The following is a 22,744-nucleotide window of genomic DNA, read 5'->3' as shown; positions in this document are numbered from 1 at the left end:
ACACGTTGTGTTTATGCTGTGTCCCGTAACTCACAGATGTACACTTTGAGTGCTGTGCAGCTGCTGGAAACCTTCAGAGTGGTCCATGTGAGTTTGAGTGATCCTCAACACTATCACATGAGGGTCCCACTCCCACTCTCCTGCATATTTTTTATACATGGGTAGGAGGCACTGCCATGGACCTGCAACTCTGTGTATACACCTGGGGAAATAAAGTTTCCTTCCTCATTTTCACAGGAATAATTTCCTTCCATATCTCCAGGATTCCCATACAGCTGAATGCCAAGGAAGACAGTAAGTAGGCTATGCTGAACATCATTATCAGTTAGACACCTGGAGTTATCCAACCCTTTCAGTACTAAATGGTGAAGGCAGCAGACTAAAGGAAATCCTGCAGCCATCTGTTCTGCAGGGAGGTGTTAAAGGTCCCCTTCCCTCAGGAGAGCATGCCCAGGGGAATCCAAGCACCCCATGGAGATGAAGGAAAGCTGTTAGCAGCAGAGGTACAAACTCATGGATTCAGCTCAAGAGATGTTCACCTCTTAGCTTTTCCGAACTCCTTCCCAGCCGACTGTGACACAGGGATTACCAAAGAATTTTTGCTGTCATTTATTAATGACAATAAAAATGACTCATTCTTGTTGTTTAAACAGGAAAAGTCGATGGATTGTATCTGAGAAAACCCAAGGCATGGCAATTCCAGTAGGATCCACCAGCTACAGCCATTGCCTCTACATGAAATACAAAGTTGCAGATGTTAACTGTCATTTGCCACGATAACAACTGCACTAAAGCTAAAACAAAAAAACCAACTTGGAAAGCATAAAGATCTACTGCATTCATGTTTTGGGTTGAAATAGAAGGTGAAGAGGGTATCATGTAATTTTTGCTATGAGCTTGTTTGTTTTTGAAGGAATTATGCACTAATTTTCATCGAGGTCTGGAAATGCCTTCAGGATGTCTTTTTCACACATGCTAGTTATTACAGAAACTTAAAATGCTTTTAACGTCTATTTTTCACAACGAAAATTAAGCTCAGCACAATAAAGTTGAATATATGGGAGCAAAAGAGAACTTCAGAGCATTGTTTGTACTGATTACCGAAGCAGACTGATGAGAATTGGCCATGAGAACTCTTCTCCCACCTAACCCTGTTAGTAGTTTTAACATATGCTAAAAGGCTAAATTAAATGCTACAGGGGACCTACTATTTATTTAGCTCTGCCAGGTTCTGTTAACGCATAAAATACTTTGCCTTTGCTTTTATGTTGTGTTATTTAAAGAGTAAACTGTTTTTCTCCTTGGTGAAGATCCACCATTGTATCATTTATGTAAATTCAAATCAAGACCCACAAGCTGCCTTTTAAGTGAAAAAAAAAAAAGATTTCTGGCTTGAAACAACACCAAAGGTCTGCATCAGTGTGAGTTCTAATACATGTGAGATATTCACAGACATGAAGTTATTCTAAAACTCTGGGATTCAGATGAAGCTTTTCAGCTTCATCTAAAATATTTATGCTATAAATACCTGGACCACAATAATGAAGAAGCTTGATAGGAAAACTGACTGAAGAAGCCTCATTAGGTGATGCATAACGGCTTCACACTGACACAGGGTTAACAACCCAATAAATCACTGATCTGAATGAAGGATACTAAGGATGGAGAAGGATGCAAAGGGCAACATGGAGATACTACAAAGAAAAAGAAGCAGAAGTTCTCAGCTGAAAGCTGTATTTAAACATTTGACACACTAAGTGTTCTCCTTCCAATAAGAAACTGAATTACAGAACAACTTGAAATTGTGAAGTGGTTTGACACTATTACACTTTTAGAGTTGGGTTTGAAATTAATATTTAACTTATGCAGCAAAATTCCTTGAAAAAAAAGGAGGCAGGAGGGAGTTCATATGAACTCCAGGTGAAGAATTTTAAAAGTTTGCACAAAGCAATTAAACTGCATTAGGCAATAATTGCTTTCCAATTTCTTCAAACCAGCACAGTTGGAGTTCTACAGCCATGTAATCAACTTAATGATACTCTTCTCATTTGAAAGAAAGAAAACATTACCCTCCAAACACCACCAAAACAACACATTTAACTGACATTTTGAAATTTAGAAAATATGCTCTTATTCACCATCAGTATGTGTCAGCTTTAATTTAAACAAATGTTTAAAGCTCAGTTAGGGTTTCACATACCCTAAATGCAGGAGGGGTTACCAGAATGTTAGTGCTGAATGAATTGGATTTAGAGGTCCTACTCCAAGGCATATGGATCATTCTTTAATGTCCATCAGAACTGATGTGTACTCCCAAATTACAATCCCATATAGACTGAAACTGTGAGTGTACCTGAAAGGTGATACTTTATGCAATTTTGAGAGGTGAATCAACCTCTGACCGATAAAACTTCAAGAATAAAAAGTTCTGTGGCCTCCTACTTTGGTATTTGTACTCAGAAAGCGTTGTCTGTTCAAGCCAAATTCCCTCTCTTGGGAAATCAACCATGAAATCATAGAATGGGTTGGGTTGGAAAGGACCTCAAAGATCATCTAGTTCCAACCCCCTTGTGGGACACCTTCCACTAGACCAGGTTGTTCAAACCCCACCCAACCTTCCAGGGAGGGGCGGCCACAATCACACCGAACCCACACAAACCCCACGGAGGTGCCAGCACCTCTTGGAGGCAACTCCATACAAACATTAAGTAGAGTCTTACTATCTGAAAATTACTAAAATTTACCATATACCAACTTGGTTTTAAATAGCAGTTTTTCAAGAAAGCTTCATCAAAGTAGGGTAAGCAGATGCACAGAGGATATTAAAGAGCAGGGCAGACATGATACCATCCATGACTCCCAGTACTTTCAGTTCAGGGCCTCCCTCTGTCAGCTGTGATTCCTATATATTCCTTCTCAGTTTCTCTTTCATGAACTTGCCCAGTCTGTTCTTAACCTCACATAAATTTTCAGCAAACCACATCCTTTGGCAAGAAGTGTCACTCTAGACAACTATTTGCTGTGCAAAGAATCACCTCCTTTTATTCTGCATCTAACCCTGCAAAGTTTCATTTGATGACCCTCAGTTTCTTGCATTAAAAGAAACTGAACAGCCAGGATACAGCCACCTATGATTTTGAAGCTTTTTATCTTCCTTCTGTAACATCTTTTACAGACAGAATGGTTCTCAATTGCTTAACTGGGAGCTGCTTCAGATCTTTGATCAATCCTTCTGTTGTTCTGCGAAAAACTTTTTAACTTTTACTACATTGATCTTTGAAGTTAGAGATACACTTTCTGTAAGCCTATGAAAATTAGTCCAAACTCATTTCTCTCGACGTTTCCAACCTCACCAAGGAGATCACATGTGTTCAAGCCGAGCTTTAGCACATCGAAGCTATGAGCTCAGAAATTCTCTCTTCACTAATCACACTCCAGTCTCTCTCAGTCCCTGTGTGAAAGCAGACTCCAGATGCACCATCCATACCCTGTGAATGAACATCCTTCTGGCAAAGGTCAGACACACTCACAGGGATCATATCTGCAACTACAGCTTTGGGATGCTGTGAGTGCAGATTTTGCCATTTAAATTGCCTGTATTTTCAGTCAGCTGGGATATGGAAGAGAGGAAGGAATGATGAATGAATGGGCAGGGCATGACAGAGGGTTTGCTGTGAGAGGGAAATGGAGGGTGATGGAGAAACGGGACTACTGACTGTGGGAAATAATACAGATCACACAGAAAGCCAAAGGAAGCAAGAAGAGAACAGTCACAGCTAACAAGGAAAATGAACAAGAAAACGGTTAAAGGTGTGAGAAGAAATATCATGTCACAAACACCTGCCTGGGAGCCACTGGAGATGAGGGAAGGAAACTGCAGATCAGGTGGAGAGACAAAGAAGAATAAACCACAACTAAGTGGATACTGAAATAATGATTAGAACTGATGAGCAGAGATTAGGATTAGAAAAATAAAGAGAATGGGAATATGAGCAGAAGTCAACAACATGAAAAAAGACAAGTAGCTGACAAAGAAAGCTGGAGGTAAAAAAAAACCAACAAACAAACAAACCAGAAAAGGTGTTATTGGAAGAAATGAAAAATCTGTATTCACTCCACACTGGAACAGAACTTAAGATCCCAGACTCCCACCATCGCCTGTGACTATCATGGATCTCTGCAATCCTATGACAAAGCAGGCATCCCATGTTGTAACAAGTACTGTGGTCAGTCCTTCAGCACAGCCTGACAGACTGCCAGCCGTGACATCCCGCTCATGGGGTGCTTCTGTCTGTCTGTCATCTCCCCAAGGAAAGAAAATCTGTCCAGACATCAGAACTGACCTGCCAGTGCTCAGCTGGCTGCCCACCAGTGCAGGACAGCTGAGTGTAAGCAGCAGGAAGACCCAGGTGGAGACAAGCAGCCTTAGCAGGATGGGAGAGAGACAGAAAAACTGCCTCAGAACATCTGTGAGAGGCTGAGAGTGGGACTCCAGAAACCTGGAGCAGCTGCAAGCACCTGCTCACACCGGGCAAAAGACATTTCTAAGGATGGTTTGTGTGAAACAGAGCAAATCACAGAGCAAAGGTCTGTGCAACCTAAAGGCCCAGTCATGAATGTCACTGATTACAGTGTCAAATTCCACAAGGCACAAGTTGTACAAGAGAGCATTAAATACATCATGGTCACAATGGCAATCGTTCAGCCTAAGGAAAAGGCAGGATTTCAGCTGCCTGTGAAACCCTTCTTTGGCCCCATTTGTGCGGCACGCCTTCTGTGCTCTGAGAGAGACACGGACCAGCTGGAAGGAACTCAAACCAGCGGGAAGAGTTGGAGCTCAAGAAAACACCATCTACAAAGAAAGTAGCAACAAATTTGGGATTTCTGTTACGAGGTAAAGCATGCTGGGGAAGTAAACCAAGCCCCTTTGGCACAAATCTGTCCTCCATTATACTTGGCAGATGGTACAAGTAGTAATGGAATAAACCCAGAATGAGGAGAGTGTGGGTTAGACGTGAGGAAAGTGCTTCCAACAGTAAAAACAAAGAAGAGACTGGAAGGGACTGTTTAGGGAAGATATGGAGTTCTTATTACTGGAAGATTTAAAAGCAGTTTATGTAAGCTTGTGTCAGGAATGACAGCTGTAGATAGCTGCCTTGGAAAAGGAGGGGAATGAGATGACTTCCAAAGGTCCCTTCCTGCCCTATGTTGGAGCTGCTTTAACAACGATCTGTTTTAAAATTCTTCTGGAGACCATTTCCCTAGTTGATGCATGAACAGACAGGATACACAACCAGCAAATATTTAACTTTTTCCTCATTTTTCGGTGTGTGGTATTAGTCTTTAATTGTGCCTTGCAAGCCAAATCAGTAATTTCACTCTGGGTTAGACAGGTCATTGATATAATGCTGAAATATTACTTCACTATTATTAAATAATTAATTTTTGTGACACAAAGGAATGCTATGTCCACTTTCCAGATGCAGAAGTAACTGACTGACTTCAGAGGAAGATACTGTAAATGCTTAAATGGATCTAGATCTGAAAGGGTAAAGGCAAAACTCTGCAATGATTTCAAATGCCCTGTGTCATTCATAAGGTCCATCCTCTGCAGAAACAATCCTTGGAGAAAAATATCCATGTAAAACTACAAATTGTATTGTAATATATGAGCATGAAAAGAAATAATCAATTTCAAAATTAATCTTAATATTGTTATCTCCTAAAACATGTGCTTGACTTTGCAAGTTTAATAATTTTTAAAAATATTTTAATATTAAATCCTTTATCTAACTCCTCCTGCCCAAAGATCTAGCTTCTCCTTCCATCACTGCAGTGTCATTCTGCCCAGATTATCTACTCTCTCTGCCACTCCACAATTTCTTTTCCCACCAAGTGGTGTTCTGAGAGCTGCAAGTTTTGTAATGCACTTTAAGACTAAAAAAACCAAAAAAAAGAAAAAGAAGGAACAAAGATAAAGAAGTTTACTGCTACTTTTCCACTTTTCCACCACTTCCTTTGTTCAAGCAATCTACAGACGTTCACCAACCACTTATTTTTGATGGAATAAAGCACCCAAGCCCTCCATCTCCAGACTCCAGATTTGATCTTAGCAGCAGCAATAAAGCAAGGGGGAATAGTGCAATTGGTCTGGAATGAAAATTAAGTGCTTTGTCCAATTACAAGTGAAGCAGGAAAGCAGGAAGGTGTTTTGCCAGGGTTTCGGGGTTTTTTTGTAGTTTTAGCAACAGGCTCACAAGAGCAGATACTTAGCAGGCCAAAGTACCAAAATCAAAAAAGCTGTTTGAAAATCTCAGCTTCTACTTATTTATTTTAAGAATGTTCCGCCTTCGTGATTATGGCAAAAGGACCGAAAATGTGCAATTAATACAATTTACAGTCTCTGGGAGCAGACAGAAAGCAAAATGAATGAAAAGGTGTTTTGTTCTTCTATGAAATTGTTTCTAGGCCACTCTTGTTAGCTTTTAATGCTTGGGGCTGACAATGTGGGGAGCAGGGGAGGAAGGTGGAAGTGGGCTCTGCTGTAAGTCACAGCCGGCTCCTGGCTCCTTTCCTGCCTCTTGGGCTGCACTTCCCCTGCTCCCTGCAGGCAGCACAAACCAAAGGAGCAGATTCCTTTCGAAGAAGCTGGATTCCACTCAGCCATAAGTCCTGGGCTGACAGAAGCTTCTCACAAGGCTTATAAAAAGAAAAAGGGAACAACCAAAGGAAAAGGCTCCAAAGCCGGTGACGCTCATGATATATCGGAGCTGGCAGCGTTACATCTGCCACTGCCAGGCTTGGGAGTTTATCTTTGCTGGATGTTACTGCCCCTCCCCACATGTGGTCAATAATTCACTCCTTCCTTCCAAGCACATTCCTCACCCCTTTCAGCCTCCCTACCCCGATATGGCTCAGATTCTGTTTATTTTAAAGGTTTTTAAACATATTGCTTTCTGAGCACTAACACTAAATGTGTTGCTCGATTCCCTGCCACAAACCCATTTGCAGTCAATAGTTCTCTTGGACTCCCATATCCTACCTCAGAAAGGTTCCAGTATTGGCCATGTCTCTTTGCCTTTCTCTTGAATGCTCTTATTTAGCCTCAATCTCAGGAAGGATCCAGAGAAAAACAGACAAGCCAAGTTTTGGCTAATCTATCAGCTACTAAAATCTCCATCCTGGTTCTGACATATCTTATGTCAAAATCACTGTTTTTCAGCTGCAAATAATTTATTTCACAGGAAAGACTTCATTTTATGTCCTGTGCTTCTCCAACTCTCTTATCTTGATTTCCGAAGACAGAAACCCAGAATTGTCTTATACTCAACTCTGAAAAAGTGATGCAAAAGTAGCTCCACCTACACCTACATCTACTTCTGGTGGAGGCTTGGATTCTTTTCTGTCTTCTAGGCAATTTCTGCACTGTCTGTTACAATATACTGTCATAATTCTCCTAAGTCTCACATATCTAAAGTTATTTTTAAATATATAAACATTCCACTTTACTGGAAAATAAAGGTTACTTGTGTTATAAAACAGAAACAGAAAAGCTTACAAAAAAAGAGGCGAAGCTGATGAGTATGAATTACTTGGAAATCAGCTTCAAATATCTACTTCCCCAAGTTACAGGTTTAGTCTCTGTGGAGTCACACTTCAACCTAAATCTTGAAGCATTTCCTCCCACCATTACACAACCCAACGTTGTTAGGGTATGTTATTTCACATGCTGTATTTTCTCCTAAGAAAACAGAGTCAAGGCCCCAGAATCCAGTCTTCCTACTCCCAAAGAAACCCTGACATCTGTTTTCTTCCCCCACTGTTATGAGAACACCAATGACTTCTGCAACTCACCCCAATTCTGCATCCAAATTTGGAATCAAAATTACCTGGAGTCAGAGAAACCTCTGACTCTCAATTAATTGTTTCATATCTCCTTAGTACATCTCTTTCCAAAGTCTCAGAGACAGAGTATTATCACTATTATTTTAATTAAAAATTAACAGTACCCAGCTTTTTAATGCTTTGATCAGCCAAAGCAATGAGCCTGTAATAGCCATTCCACCTTGACTAATCAAAGTCAACACTTTGAGTTGGAAGGAAGAGTAAGTTGAGGGCAAATAAGGGTTGGTTCAGAAGCAGGCAGAAGTCTTTTCAGAAGACTGTTGTCCAGCTTTTAAGAAACCAGTTTATGTCTGTGGAAAGTGCTGTAATCAAATATTCATGATAACAGCAAAAAAGTAACCTTGAGAAGAACAGAGATCAGATGAAACAGCACTAAATTTTTTGCAAATGATCCAAAACAGGGTCAAATAGTGAAGCAAAACAGCTGTTCAGTTCAAGTTGCTCTACATATTTACTGCAATTAAATATCAGCTTTGGAAAATTCCATTAAGAATAGAAATTTTTGTGTATTTCATTCAGGTGTACACACAAGAGCTATTTAACTGAAATTCTCTATAAGAAGGGAAGTAGCTCTTGGAACCTTAAGAAGTTTGTGAGCACGTAAAACATAAAAATTATATATGGTTCAAGTAGATTAAGTAATTTTTTGTGCATGTAAAATACACTCTGTGTTGGACTAGGAGGAAGTAAAGTGATGACGACAATTCTCTGTAAGTCTGTCAAAATATAATTACACCTGTAACTGTCTGGTAGCTGGTAACAGCACTCTCTGCAGCAGGAGAGACCTGCTACTGGGTTAGGAGCTGTCATCAGAGCTTCAGGAGAGAAGCTCTGCTGGAATTCTGTGGCACCATTTCAACAGTGATCACACAGTGTGTTCTGGTTTCCCTCATAAAATGTAATTAATACTTTCAATGATTTTGGGATAATTCATATTAATAAAAAGTTAAAAAGTACAAATGCTATTTTCTCTATTACAAATTCTGAAATAAGGAAGAACACGGTAGATATGATAAGAGATTTGGTTTACTTTGTTCCTGAAAATACAGTCACACAAGCTGAAACACAAAAAATAACCTCATATATATTTGCTAATACACCATTCCCTGCGCAGGAGGAAAGCTTCAGTAATCACATTTTATCGCCTATCACTTCTGCCTCTTTTAATTTAACCAGGTAATGTGCTGTATTTCAAGGGTTTACCAGTGCAGTCTGAGGTCAGCACTCATGGAAGGTGCTTTTCACCTTGCTCTCCCCACACACCAATTAACCCCTCGGTCCCAAGTACAGGCTGCTGCTGCTGCTGCCAGCACTTCAAAGCACCAGCAGCGTCCCAGCCCCGTGCCCCGAGCACTCTGCACCCCATTCCACGACTCCCAGCCCTGCCCCTGACTCAGCACCCTCCTCCTCGCTCCCTCACCTGGTTTTTGCTTCCACACCCACGGAGGCGGTGGAGCTGGCAGACTCCTCGGACACTGAGTGCTGAAGGACTGGTGTTAGCTGCTTGGTGCTGTCCACTTCCGTTTGGGCATCCTCTTCTGCAGACTGCTCTTTGACTTCTGTTTAACAAATAAGAAAAAAAAAAATCATTTAGTACGTTATCTACTTATTTAGGCTGAAAAAATCCATCTGCAAGCTTCCCCTCGTGCAGCAAACATCCATTTTATTTATGGACAGATTAACCCATGTAACTTTCTTCTGAGACAGAACAAAATGAAAAGAGTAGGAAATTACCATCTGTAGCTAAAATATGAAATTGAATGCTTATAACATTATTTCCATAACAGAGTTTCATTGTGAACTAAAGCTGTTCAATAAGCAATGAGGAACAGGGCAGGGGGAAGAGTTGCTCAATGACAACCTTTTTATATGAGGTTGGGGTTTTAGACATTCCCACTCTCCCCACATTTCCTCTCGTGCACCTGCTCTGTCAGCCCTGAGCAAACACCACAGTGAGCACGCTAATCTGGGATATAACAAACCTTTTTTTCTCCCACATTAGCTTTAACTTTGATCAATTCCCTGACAAAGTTCACTCCTGGTTACACTAACGGTGCTGGCACAGCATTGAAGAGGTAAAGGAAGGAAGGATATGGTTTATGCCAGCTCAAACTTCCTTCTGATCTGAAGGAATATAACCAATTTTTTCATCATCCTTTTAATTTAGCTTATTTGTCAGACAGGAACTTATATACACATCTACAGCCGACAGTGCTACTATTTGCCTAGAAAGTTTGTTTATGCTCTGAAACATGTAACACCAAGTTGCCACCGTCTGTGCAACTTTAAATCCTCTTCCCATTCACTTTCCTCTTTTGCACAAAGTGAGTCAGGGGTTTGCCAGAAGGACATGGCAACGTGCTGCTCCAAGTGCACCAGAATGCACAGTAACAAGGGTCAAGGCTGCAGAGCAACAACATTTGGTGTTTCTGCACTTCTGCATAGCTTATTTTGAAACCTAAATAACATAAAAATTATATAGGACTCTGGCAGATGAGCTTTGGCATATCCAGCTTAAGACACAAGTGACTCATCCTGCCTGTGTCCATGGCTGCTACATCTGTCCCACAGCAGCACTAGAGGAAGGACCTGCACCTGAGTCACACACCCCCTAAAGCCTCCAGTGAACACAGGTTTGAGCTAGGAGGCCAATGCATACAGTTCTTGCAACCAAGTTCAGTTAGAGTAAAGTAGCAGATAATTTAGAAGACTTAAGCAGAAGATACAGTCATATTTTTAAACAAATTAATACACAACATGTCAAAATATAATCAAATATTGCAAAGGATAAATGACTCAAGTGGAGAAATGGATGGTTAGGAGAATCTGTGACATGGGTGGGCATGCACAAAAACCTCCTACAAGCTTTAATCTTATACATAAAAACAATAAAAGAGAGAAAAATTCTCAGAACATAAAGCTGCACAGCTTGGTCTGCAATATTGAGATCATGTGCCCACTACAGCACATGGAGAAGGGTAAATCTGCCTTGTTTGATGTACAGAGATTGAAGTAAAATTACTCTTTAACCTAGAATGAACACATTTAGGAAGACAATGTATAACATTTAAAACCCTCAATGAAGTTCTCTAAACCATACTGAAGAGAAACATAAAACTAAGAAAAAAAGAAAACAAAATTCCTGGTCATGATTGGGTGTGCCAGGTACTTACTTGAGCTGCTGTGAACTGAAATTGTTTCACCTATTTCAGTTAAGCTACTCAGTAACATACATCTGAAATGGTTTTGGACATCTGAAACATCCAAAAATGACTACCTGTTTGAAAGCCAAATGGCTCATGTCAAATCCCTTCCACCAACCTATCCTGAAGAACAAAATGCTGGATGATCATTTGATGCTAAATAAATATCCTGTTGGGAACACACCCTTTGTAATAGTAAATGGCTCTGTACAGAAAACAAAACAAAACAAACCCAAACCCCACACCCCTTAGTTTTTGGCACATCTGAACAAACATCCCTGCAATCATTCCTGGATGAGGATTCCTGAAACCGGCAGCATCCAGCGGAGCCATTCATAACAGCCTGCAGTGCGTTTCCAACTAGGTTGGATCTGAAGGATCATTTTGTGCCAGTAACCCCCAAATTTCTAAATACAACCTCAATGCAGAGAGCACAACATAAACACTTGGAAGACAGACAGACGCCAAAGCACTAGAAACAAAACCCACAACACAGCCCGGGACAGCCACGCCTGAGGAGCTCCAGGAAGACCACCGGAAACTGTGGCCTTGCTCTGATCCATCTTGGAGACTTTCTTTAACCCAGTTAAACTTCGCAAAAGGGACTTTGCTCTACTGTGTGCCTGCAGGAACTTTCAGCCATTTACTCTTTGCCAGCTTTCATCTCATTACCATTAGTGGGCACCCACCACACCGGGAAGGCGAAGTTCACGGGACTCCCTCAAGAACCCTGGACTGTGTGAGAAGACACAAATTGTTTCACTACACATGACAACTATCTGAGTTTACATCCTTATGGAGCTCTTACCCCTGCTGTTTGCTTCTCTAGAGAAGGAGGGACCCAAATTATACTAAATGAGACAAACAACATCCCAACTGCTGTCTCTGCAATAAACCAAACTGTGCCTCAATATGCGATGGGAAGACTGAAAACTTGGTGCTTACTAAGTAGCATGATGAAAACAGTGTGTGTGTTAGTTGTGTGTGCCAGACTTCAACTTTGTGGAAGTTTTAAGGAAGAACAGCAGTAATGCATTTCATGAGTCAAGCTCTTAGGATATGGGAGTCCAGCACTGGCATGGCAAAGGGACATCTCAGACACACCTCAGAGATGTTCTTGGAAGCAGGTGGCACAATATATTTAATGAACACTCATCATATTTGGTTATGGCAACCTACTTTGAAGCCACTGGGAGTGAAGGAACCATGAATGATTAATAAATATGAAGCTCATTTGCTGATTCATATGTAAGGCTTTATTTTGAATCTTCATGATTGTTTCTGGCACAATGGAGGTCTTGCCCATGCATAATGAGTTAAGGAGGGGACTGAGATTTAAAAAAGCTAATTCCACAATTCCAAAATGTCTCTAAATTCTTTTTTTAATGTCACTATTCTAAAACATTAGGAAAATACTAGAAAAATTTACATTTAAAAATTTTTTATTATTTGAAGACAATGACATCCATAGTTCTTCCCCACCTGGCTAGTGAGGACAGAAAAGCCTTCTTTTCTTATTAAGTTTAAAAGAAATCTCCCAATGCTACAAGGAGTAAAGTTCCTATCCACATGAGTCATCAAAAGGGTTGAGACTTCCACATGCTTTACAGCTTGGGTAATACTCACAGAATCACAGCATGGTTGAGGTTGGAAGGCAGCCCAGAGGTCACCTTGTCCAAGGCCCTGCTCAAGCAGGGCCACCAGACCCAGCGGCCCAGGAGTATGACCAGATGGTTTCTGAGCATCTCCAAGGATGGAGATATGAAATAGTAGGGGAAAAAAATTAAATTCCCCCCATTGACAGGGGACAGATATGCAGGGAACTCACTGGGATTGATAAAATTTACAGTATTCCTTTGGGAATGTGATGAAGAAACATTGACTAAATATCTAAAAATGTTCTTTTGTCATAAACAATCCTTTTCTGTTTTCTAGTAATCACAAGACCCTATTCTGCAAGCTACTTGGGTAAAGCTGCAATAAGATAAGGAGATAAATATGTGGGCTCAGCCATGACAATCAGGCAATGAAAAGACACCAGTATATCCAAAAATTTTTCTTTTAAATAGTCGAAAACTACCTGTCAAGTCAAAACCTGAAAATACTGTAGGAGTTCTACCACAAAAAAAATTCTTTAAAATCTTATAATTGTCAGTATATAGTGACGCTGAAAAAGAAAAACCAAAGAGCTGTCATAAACATAAAATTAATATTCTACTGCTGTTTAGATGCAGCAGGTTGACTGTTAAACCACTTTACTGGCTGGGGCTTTACTGTCAGACTTACTGCTGATCTGGCAGACAGCGAACCAAATGTCACGAGCTTCCAAAACTTTCACAAGAACAGAAAGTATGGAAGGCTGGAAAATACCAGCATCACCAAACACAGCAGGGACGTTCCAGGGGTCTCAAACTACTGCTTACTGAGATGCTCTGCAAGAGGGAGTAACAAGCTTTTAACCAGCAGATGCAACAGCCACTTCTGTGCAGGGAAGGGGTAGTGCTGTGTCAGAAAACAGGCAATGGGACAGGGTACTTTACACAGCTTTGCAGGGATCTACAGAACTACAAACACCACCACAACACTCTAGTCCTAGAAGTTTTGACAGGTGAAAGACCAGGTCAATGTAGCAACAATATGAAAAGAAATCTTAACAAGGGAATGCAAACTGTCAGTTTAAAATGCCTATCTGTCCTGGTTTGGGCTGGGACAGAGTTAATTTTCTTCTTAGTATGTGGTACACGGCTGTGTTTTGGATTTAGGATGAGAAAAATGTTGGTAACACACCGATGTTTTAGTTGTTGCTAAGTAGTGCTTACTCTAAATCAAGGACACTTCAGTTCCACGTGCTCTGCCAGTGAGAAGGTGCACAAGGAGACGGGAGGGACATGGCCAAGACTGCTGACTCCAACTGGCCAGAGGGATGTTCCATACCATAGACCATCACACTCAGTATATCACAGAATCACAGAATGGTTTGGGTTGAAGGCAACCTTAAAGATCATCCAGTTTCAATCCCCCAGCCATGGACACCTTGCACTAGACCAGGTTGCTCAGAGCTCCATCCAACCTGGCCTTGAACACTTCCAGGGATGGGGCATCCACAACTTCTCTGGACAACCTGTTTCAATACCCCAATACCCTGACAGAAAAGAATTTCCTTCTAATATCCAATCTAAACCTACTCCCTCTTAGTTTGAATCCATTCCCCCTTGTCCAGTGTACTACATGCTGTTGTATAAAGTCACTATCCATTACTCTTGTAGGCCCCCTTTAGATACTGGAAGCCTGGGGACAGTTGGGCAGGAGCTGCCGATGGCTGCTCAGGGACAGGTTGGACATTGGTCAGTGGGTGCTGAGAAACTGTGTTGAGCATCATTTGTTTGTCTTGAGTTTTATTCCTCTCTCTCTCTCTCTCTATCTCCTTTTTATCATCATTATCATTATCATTATTAATATTTATTTCAACTATTAAACTGTATTAATCTCAACCCAGGCACTTAGCTGAAAGCTGGGTACGCCATTATCCATTACTGTAATTACCAAGTTTCACTCAGTAACCCAATTTAGGAACAAAACAAGTTTGCACTAGTCATCATTCATAATTCTGTTACTGTTCTGGACACAGTTTGATAGAAACACCACTCTTCCTGCCAGGGTCTGGGGAAGTCAAACTGGCACATGCAGCGATCACTCGGGTGCAGGAATCTTTGACATACAACAACTTCATATGTGGAAGTTTTAGCAGCTGGGACAAACAGACAAACTGCAGATAACTGCAGATCACCTGCAACCCTTTGGGATGACAGGGAGCCAAACCAAGGCATGTTATAGAAACACAGAACTGTTAAGGTTGGAAACGACCTTTAAGACCATCAAGTCCAACCATCAACCCAGTACCACCGTGCTCACCGTTAAACCATGTCCTCAAATGCCACATCCACAAGTTCTCTGAACACTTCCAGGGATGGAGCCTCCACCGCTTCTCTGAGCAGGTTGTTCCAGCACTTTACAACCCTTTCAGTGAAAAAATTTTTTCTAATATCTAATCTAAACCTCCCCAGCACAATTTGAAGACTACTGAAGGCCCCACAGAGGGTGATGGCTGTTAATGGTTGTCACCATTACTTGGGCTGCACTGAGCTTGCAGCCACATACTCTTGCCTGCTGAAAACCATCATGGGAGACAGCGGGGGAAAAAGCAAATCAGAGTTTAAGTGTGACAGTAATAACCACATGCAAGAGCCACTTCTACATGGACAGAGGCACATTTCTTTCATCTTAGGTGAACACTGTAATATTTTATTCACAACAGTAAACAGTGAAACGTACAACCACATCAGAAGTGGTTTTTGGGGGGGTTTTTGCTAGTGCTGCATGTGTTTCTTCTAAAACCACTACTTATCTATTTTTTTTTACCTTTCTGAAGGACATTGCAGGAGTAATGGCTTCAAAGTGAAAGAGGGTAGGTTTAAATTAAATATTAGGAAGAAATTCTTCACTGTGAAGGTAGTGAGGCACTGGCACAGGTTTCCCAGAGAAGCTGTGGATGCCACATCCCTGGAAGTGTTCAAGGCCAGGCTGGAGGGGGATTTGAGTGATCTGGTCTAGTGGAAGGTGTCCCTGTCCATGGTGGGTAGGTTGGACCCAAATGATCTTTAAGGTCCCTTCCAACCCAAACCATTCCATGTGTTACTTACTGCAACAGATGTTATATGGAGATAAGAAGAAAGTTTGCAGTTATTCTTTTTGTTAAATATATTTTATACAGAAAATAACTTTGTGCAATAAGATTTTCAATGTAAGACCATTTAAACAGCAATTTTATTCACTCTAAAAACATGACACCATATTATGGGTAACCAGCTCCCAATGATCCATGACTGAGAAGCTTCCCAAGCTAGGAGTGGTATTCAACAGCACTCATCCAATTATTTTTCCACTGGTTTGTTCAGCTCTTTTTCAAACCCATGTCAAGTTGTTCATGCCCAAAGCATCCAGTAGCACTGAATTCTATAATTGCAGTAGATGCCAAGTGCAAATGCACCTGGCCCTTGTGCTTTCTGAACACGACCTGGATGTCCCCTGATTTTTGTGTTGCACAACAATGAATCACCGTGCCCTGTTCATTTTCTCCGTACCACTCATCATTTTGTGGGACCCTATTAAATTCCTCCTCAGTGAAATCACTTCAGGTTGAAGGCTTTTACCTCAACTGATCCCCTCACAGAAGCTCTTACTTTCTTCTTGTCGTACTCGTTGGCCTTTCCTGTACTTTCCCAATTACAGCTCATCCACTTGGAGAAGAGAAAGCAGAACTGCACATGGCATTTAGCATGCAGTGATGCCAAAGATTTATAAAGCAACAGTAAAAAAGAAAAAAAAAAACCCCAAACCGTCACTGATGCTCTATTCTGCTTATCCCTGTGCCAGTAATTCTTAGAATTTGTTTCCTTCTTTGACTTCTAAAAGCTCTGCAATTCTCAGAACTAAAGCACCACTTGCTCAGGTAGCAATAGCTATTTGAGAGTGATTTTTGTTTATACAAAATTAGGATGGTGATTCTCCCCTGCATGTTCTTTTACAGGCACTACTACTGAATTTAGGAGTCATTTCATTTTCTGTGGTCACTCTCCAGTGCCTTGCAGGTGGGCACCTCTTTTATTACCCTAAATAAGTTTATTTTACTCACTATTTTCTTCCCCTTTGTACCTGACCTAGAAAAGGGTTAGCAGGGTTGATGCTTCTGGGACTCCAACACCAGCCTGGTTTATATATGATTTTAACTCGTCAGCAGTGAATTTCTCTAATTATTTCTTCTACCACACTGAAGAGTCAGCCTCAACACAGCATCACTAAAAATTAAGACGTGTCCATAGAACAAGGAAGGTGTCCCTGCTCATGGCAGGGGGGTTGGAACAAGATGATCTTTGAGATCCCCTCCAACCCAAACCATTCTGTGATTCCGTGAACTACAACATACACAGAACAGCCCTTTTTCCAATCAGGAAATGCATGCTACTCTTTCAATATATTTGACTGGTAATGTCAACACCAACTCTCCCATCATGTCACTAATGACACAGCAGCAGGGTTAAGATTTGAGGTAATGGAAAAGTGGAATATTCAAAGTCTTTGAAAATTTCCAAAACCTGTTGGTTACGTTTAACAAAGCACAGTTTGATACCAAAACTGCAAAACCAGCATCGAATAAACAAGCAAAAAAAGAAGTTGCCTTTCAGAAATAACCTCCACGATGAAAAACCCAGCGAAGGTAGAATTGATCTGGAAATAACAGATTCCACCAGCTCTCAAAACACCTGAGACAGAGATATCAGTCAGAAGGTAAAAAAATCAGATTTTTCTAAATGGCCCATTTTAAGCTTGCATGATGATAAATAGTATTATTGAGTCAGCCTGTAATGATTTAAAGGCAAATATCAAATAACTTCCTTTTGTGTTTGCTTTCCTCATTACAAACAAATTACCAGAATATAATGCAAAAATAATAAGATGCTTACAATAATTACAACAACATGCTTCAGTTCTGCTAATTTTTCCAGTGGCTGGACAGGTAGGAGTCAGCAGCATTAGAAAGAATAAACTACTCCTTTTCTAATAAGTACATAGAATATTAATTGCCTCAAAACATATTTAAATACATTTCTAAGCACATATTTGCTGCAAATATTTATGGACAAATTTAATCTGCAAGCAAGTCCTCAGTGGTGTTAATTTTTCCTTTCATTAATTTTAGAAGGGATGAGTAGTAAGTGATGAGGCCTCAGTATCTGCCTGAAAAGCACAAAGTGGATTTTAAAACAACTTTGGTGTTAACACGTGGCTGAGAGCTTTTGCCATTGATTAACCCAAACCAGGACTTGCTCTCAGGTGTGTTTTACTTTGTCTTAATGAGAGGCTCTACTCAGTATCGTTCATGTCATTGCAAAGAATGTCTGTATTTCCTCTAATAAGTAGGATATGGCAAGATTTTTTCTCTTTATAAAAGTGCTTTTCAGGCTGCTTCAAAGCTGATGAGATTCTGAATTAGTTCAAAATTCCTTGGCAGCTCCTACATGAATAACTTTCCATCACTGAGAAGTGTTTGTTTCTGGTTCTTCTGTGCTTTGCCCAGAGACAAATGAGGCTGGTTGGAGGAAGGCACATCCTCAGGAATTTAATGTGAAGTCCAACAAGAAATCAACTGGTCAGGCAACATCACTGGGTCTGGTAATAACGTTACCAACGACAATAATGCAGGCAAGGACATACTGGTTGATAAAATCATCCAGGCTGCTCTATCTGTTATCAATTCTGAAGTTCCTAACATCATGAGGAGGTGAGGGTCTCACAGAAAGTAGTGCTGTAAGAACTGTTTGACATGGAATGGATAGTAAACAGAAGACCTGATGGATTTACTATTAATTTCCCAAGACACTCAGCAGTTCATAGAAACTTGTCTTATCGCATTTCTCCAAGATCAATATCTGAATCCCAACATTTTTATGTGACACAAAGATGGGAAGAACTGCAGACTCTAGGATGAGTTGAGATATTTCACAAGTGTTCTCAAAGGAGAAAAATTGAATAATCAAATAATTAACACACAGAATTTAGTTTGAACTTGAAATGCAGAGCCAAGAAAATACCAAGTACAGAAACTTGCTGAAACTAACAGAAGATGGGGGAAAGGAGCAGAAGCCAAGTCTTCATTAATAGCAGAAGGGGCACCAAACCTACAGAAAGCATATCATGAGGTATTTAGTATTCTTTCTTTCTTTAGATTAGCAGTTCTATATTTGCCTATAAGTGTGTGCACAAAGCCACACGTTTTCCACAATTTTCTGGTTGGTATTTTTTTGGCCATTAGAGACTCACCCATCAGAAGAAAACTACTCTTACGGAGAGGAACAACACAAGAAGATCTAGAGGAGAACATATTATTCCCCAGGAAACTGTTCTACAGTGTTTTACTGATAACTAGACAGGTGGAAGGTGGTGATGGCTGGAGGGTCTTGACAGGACCAGAGGCAATGGACACCAAGTGAAACAAAGGAGGTTCCCTCTGAACATCAGGAAACACTTTTTTACTGTGAAGGTGCTTGAGCACTTACACAGATTGTTCAGGCAGGTTGTGGACTCTCATTCCTTGGAGATACCCAAAAGCTGTCTGGACATAGTCCTGGACAGCCAGCTCTAGGTGACCCTGCTTGAGCAGGGGGTGGGCCAGATGATCTCCAGAGGTCCTAGCCATCCTTAACTATGCTATGATGCTGTGGGTGCTAAAATGATGGAAAGGATATGTAACAACACCAGCTGGACAGAGAAATATCAATGTAATATCACCCGGGGAACCACAGTGAAGAAAAATGAAGGAAGAGACAGCTGGAAAGACCAACAAGAAGCTGAAAAGCAAAACAGTCACTAAGGGAGGAGCCCAGGGATCAGCAAGAGAGACAGGGCTGGTGGGTGAAGGAGAGGAGTCTGTCCTGACATTTACAAGAAGCTGAAATCTATTGATTCACTAGAAGCAGTTGTCAGCACCATTTTTTCAAGAAAAAGTTTACTTAGTTCCAAACAGATCTTTCTTCCAAATTCCAAAATTTCCTTTTTCCAATTCCAAATCCCTGCTCTCTTTCCATCCTTAAGAATTCCTCTATACCAAAGTGAACCTGGTAGTTGGCAGAAGACAGCCAGGGCTCAGGAATCCCGGCGGTTGGCAGGGATAACCAGCCATACTGAAATGATCAGAGCAGCACACGCCTTACCCTGCTTTGCTTCCAATTCTGCCTCGTTTTACATGTGAGATTACAGAATTTTGGGAAGGGCAGCAACTTGTTTCCCGAACTGCAATTAAAATAGCTGTGCCTCAGCATTGCAAAAGAGCCCCTTCAAGAAGAATTTTTGCCTTTTTTTTTTTTAATAAACATTTGCGTCAACATCACAAATGAAAATAATTTTTGGTACTTGCACACCCTCTGCTTTTTTCCCCATAAAAGACCTGACAGCTAGAAAATACTTCTTTAAGTGGGATTATATGGGGCATCTCATTTTTCTCTTCCTGTGAGGAGAGTTCTCATTCCTCCTGCATTGCTCCCTCCCCAAAAAGCAGAGCTCATTATACTGAATACAACATTCACATTTTATGAAACTTAATTCACAAAAGGGCACCAGTAATGCTAAACTCCATAAATAAAACAGAAACAAGCTCAAAAACCCAAACAAACAAGAAATAAAAATCTCACACAGTAAAAGAATTCCTGATTATTCTCAGCATATGAACCAAATAATGGAAAAGAAGCAAGAAACACAGAGACTCAAACTATGTCACACATCAGGATGTTCAATCTCATTTTGAGTTTTGTAATATTACTATGTTCTGTTTTGGTTTGCCAACTACTGAAGAAAACTGTTGGCAAGTCCACTATTTGCAAAAAAACAAAATAAAATACCTTTTTAGTCAAAGCAGAAATCAATAAACTAGTACACAAATACACTGTAATTTAATTAAAACAGTTTCACACAGAGCAACAAACTGGGATTACTCCTTCTCCCACATTTTTTTACTAACACAGGTAAGTGCTTAGAATAAGTTTTAGAGGCAGCAGTCTTTTCAAATAATATGATTAAAGCTCTAGCAAGTCACATGATGTTCAACTTTTAAAATAACATAATTGCGATTCCGTCTCTATCAAATTGCTCAACATGATAATGCTCTTTCAAGTCTATTTCAGTTCCCCTGTAAAAATGTGATTTCAGACCTATGTGGTTTTATGTGGCATATTTTCAGTTAGGAGTACAGTCTGCAAATCCATCCTGAGCTCAGCACTGAAGGGGTGGTGCATCACTTCTTCCAGCAGCAGATCCAGAGGAGTCTTTGTCCACTGGGATTTCCAGCACAGTGCTCCACTACTGCCTGGACCTTTAGAATGAGCACCAGCCCTCTGTGACAGCCAGGTTGATTTTGATGGAAGATAATGGAGAGACTTATCTATATGCAGTCTTGGAGCCTAAAAGATAATTATCTGTGTCCCTCTCTCCTCTGAAGCAAGAAATGCTCTCAGATCTCTGTTGAGGAACCTTGTTAATAATGACAAAAGCCAAAAAAATACAGCTATCACTGAATTCCCTACACAGTAGTTACCAGTTGTTAAGCTTGTATTTCTTTTTGGTTGGTTTTCTTCTTTTTTTTTAAATTTACAAAACTTATCACTTACAATAACACTTTCTGTCCCCTTGGTTGATTTTAGTAAGACTGTTTCTAACACATAGGGATAGGAAGCCGTAAATGGAATATAGGGCACTGTTTTTCTATACACAAACACCTGCACCAACACCTGCACCAACTTTTTCACTTTGAACTTTATTAACTTTAATGTTATTAACCTACTTGTAGAAGCTGCAAAAGACCATCCAAGTTCAGTACCACCAACAGTTTATCAGCAGGGGCAGAAAAACAATGGACAGAATAAAACAATGAAACATCCTTGTATTAAGCTTTAATCCAGACTCCCTCCACATACCATTCACAACACAAACTCAACACAAGTTGTGACTTAACACTCAGGACACTCCCCAAAGCCTCGAGTCACAAGTACAAAGATTTCTCAGCATCATTCACCATCGAGTAAGTAGGAAGCAAGAGACCAGCAGATACAGTCAAAGCTCATCCTCCATCCACTTGGGGAGTTCAGCCTTCTCCTCTCCAGCTGTCACCACTGCAGCCACGTTCCTGCACGGCCCATACATAAAAGTTGTTGCAAAGATGGCTCTTTTGAGGTCCTCTACTTCTTCTCTCTATAAATCTACACTAAGCACAGATTCTTGTCTTCCTCTTGAAGGACTCCACAACTCTACCTCCTTCACTTAGCAGCTCTGAGAGGACCAGACAACTCCCTCAACTCAGGTGGCATCTCCACGCCACTGCTGCCCTGACCACCAGTGTCTGCTGTTCGTGTCTCTGTGCCTCCTTCCACTTTTCTCATTACACATATAAGGCCATCTAATTAACTTTATAAACCCTTATGTGTCAATGCCTGTTTAAGGTTTCTTTCTGTCAAACAGCAGCTTGTCCCTGGTTAAAAACAGGTAAATGGCTACAGATATGTGCCTGGCAAAGAGATGACAGTTCTTCACCATGGTCTTTATCTCGTGTGTTGGCTCATCTGCTTGTCTCTTTAGGCTCCTGAACTGCCAGAACAGAAATCACAAACTATTTCAACAGTACTCAGTCCAGTACAATGAGCTCCCTCTGGTAACCAAAGCATCTGGGTACCACCACAACAAATATTTACAAAAGCAAGAACAGAGATTTATCCTGTTTCCTAAGCAGCAGTAGCAAGAATTAACATTCGGTTATCCTGGTTATCCCTTTGGTATATAATCTGCTGTAGTTATCTGAAGATACAGGTCAATAAGCAACAGTGTATTTTGGCAGGTATTCCACAAGCAGCAGCCATCACTTCAAAGCTTTTATTTTTGTTAGATGCAGCCTTGTAAAAGCAGAAAAAGAACCTCTACACATCTACAGTAAAAAGGCATTCCCATTAAACTATTTAAAAACAATAGGTTCAAATAACATGAAATTAACATAGGTTTAAATAATGTAGGTTTTTTACTTTTATATCTGCCCAAAT

At 40.6% G+C, this 22,744-nt stretch overlaps 1 protein-coding gene across 10 annotated transcripts in view; it reads right to left on the bottom strand.

Moving 5' to 3' along the window:
* Positions 1–22,744, bottom strand: part of KMT2C (lysine methyltransferase 2C) — a 191,381-nt gene that overhangs the window by 119,761 nt on the left and 48,876 nt on the right. For all 10 annotated transcript variants that reach the window (XM_051768259.1, XM_051768260.1, XM_051768261.1 and 7 more), the window contains one exon: positions 9,326–9,464. In XM_051768259.1, the coding sequence (XP_051624219.1) occupies positions 9,326–9,464 (139 nt within the window). The remainder of the gene's footprint in view (positions 1–9,325; positions 9,465–22,744) is intronic.

The sequence above is a fragment of the Manacus candei genome, unplaced genomic scaffold, assembly GCF_025592945.1.
Source record: "Manacus candei isolate 608988 ecotype Guabito, Panama unplaced genomic scaffold, ASM2559294v1 h1tg000094l, whole genome shotgun sequence".
Lineage (NCBI taxonomy): Eukaryota > Metazoa > Chordata > Aves > Passeriformes > Pipridae > Manacus > Manacus candei.
This window is presented reverse-complemented; position numbering and strand designations above follow the sequence as displayed.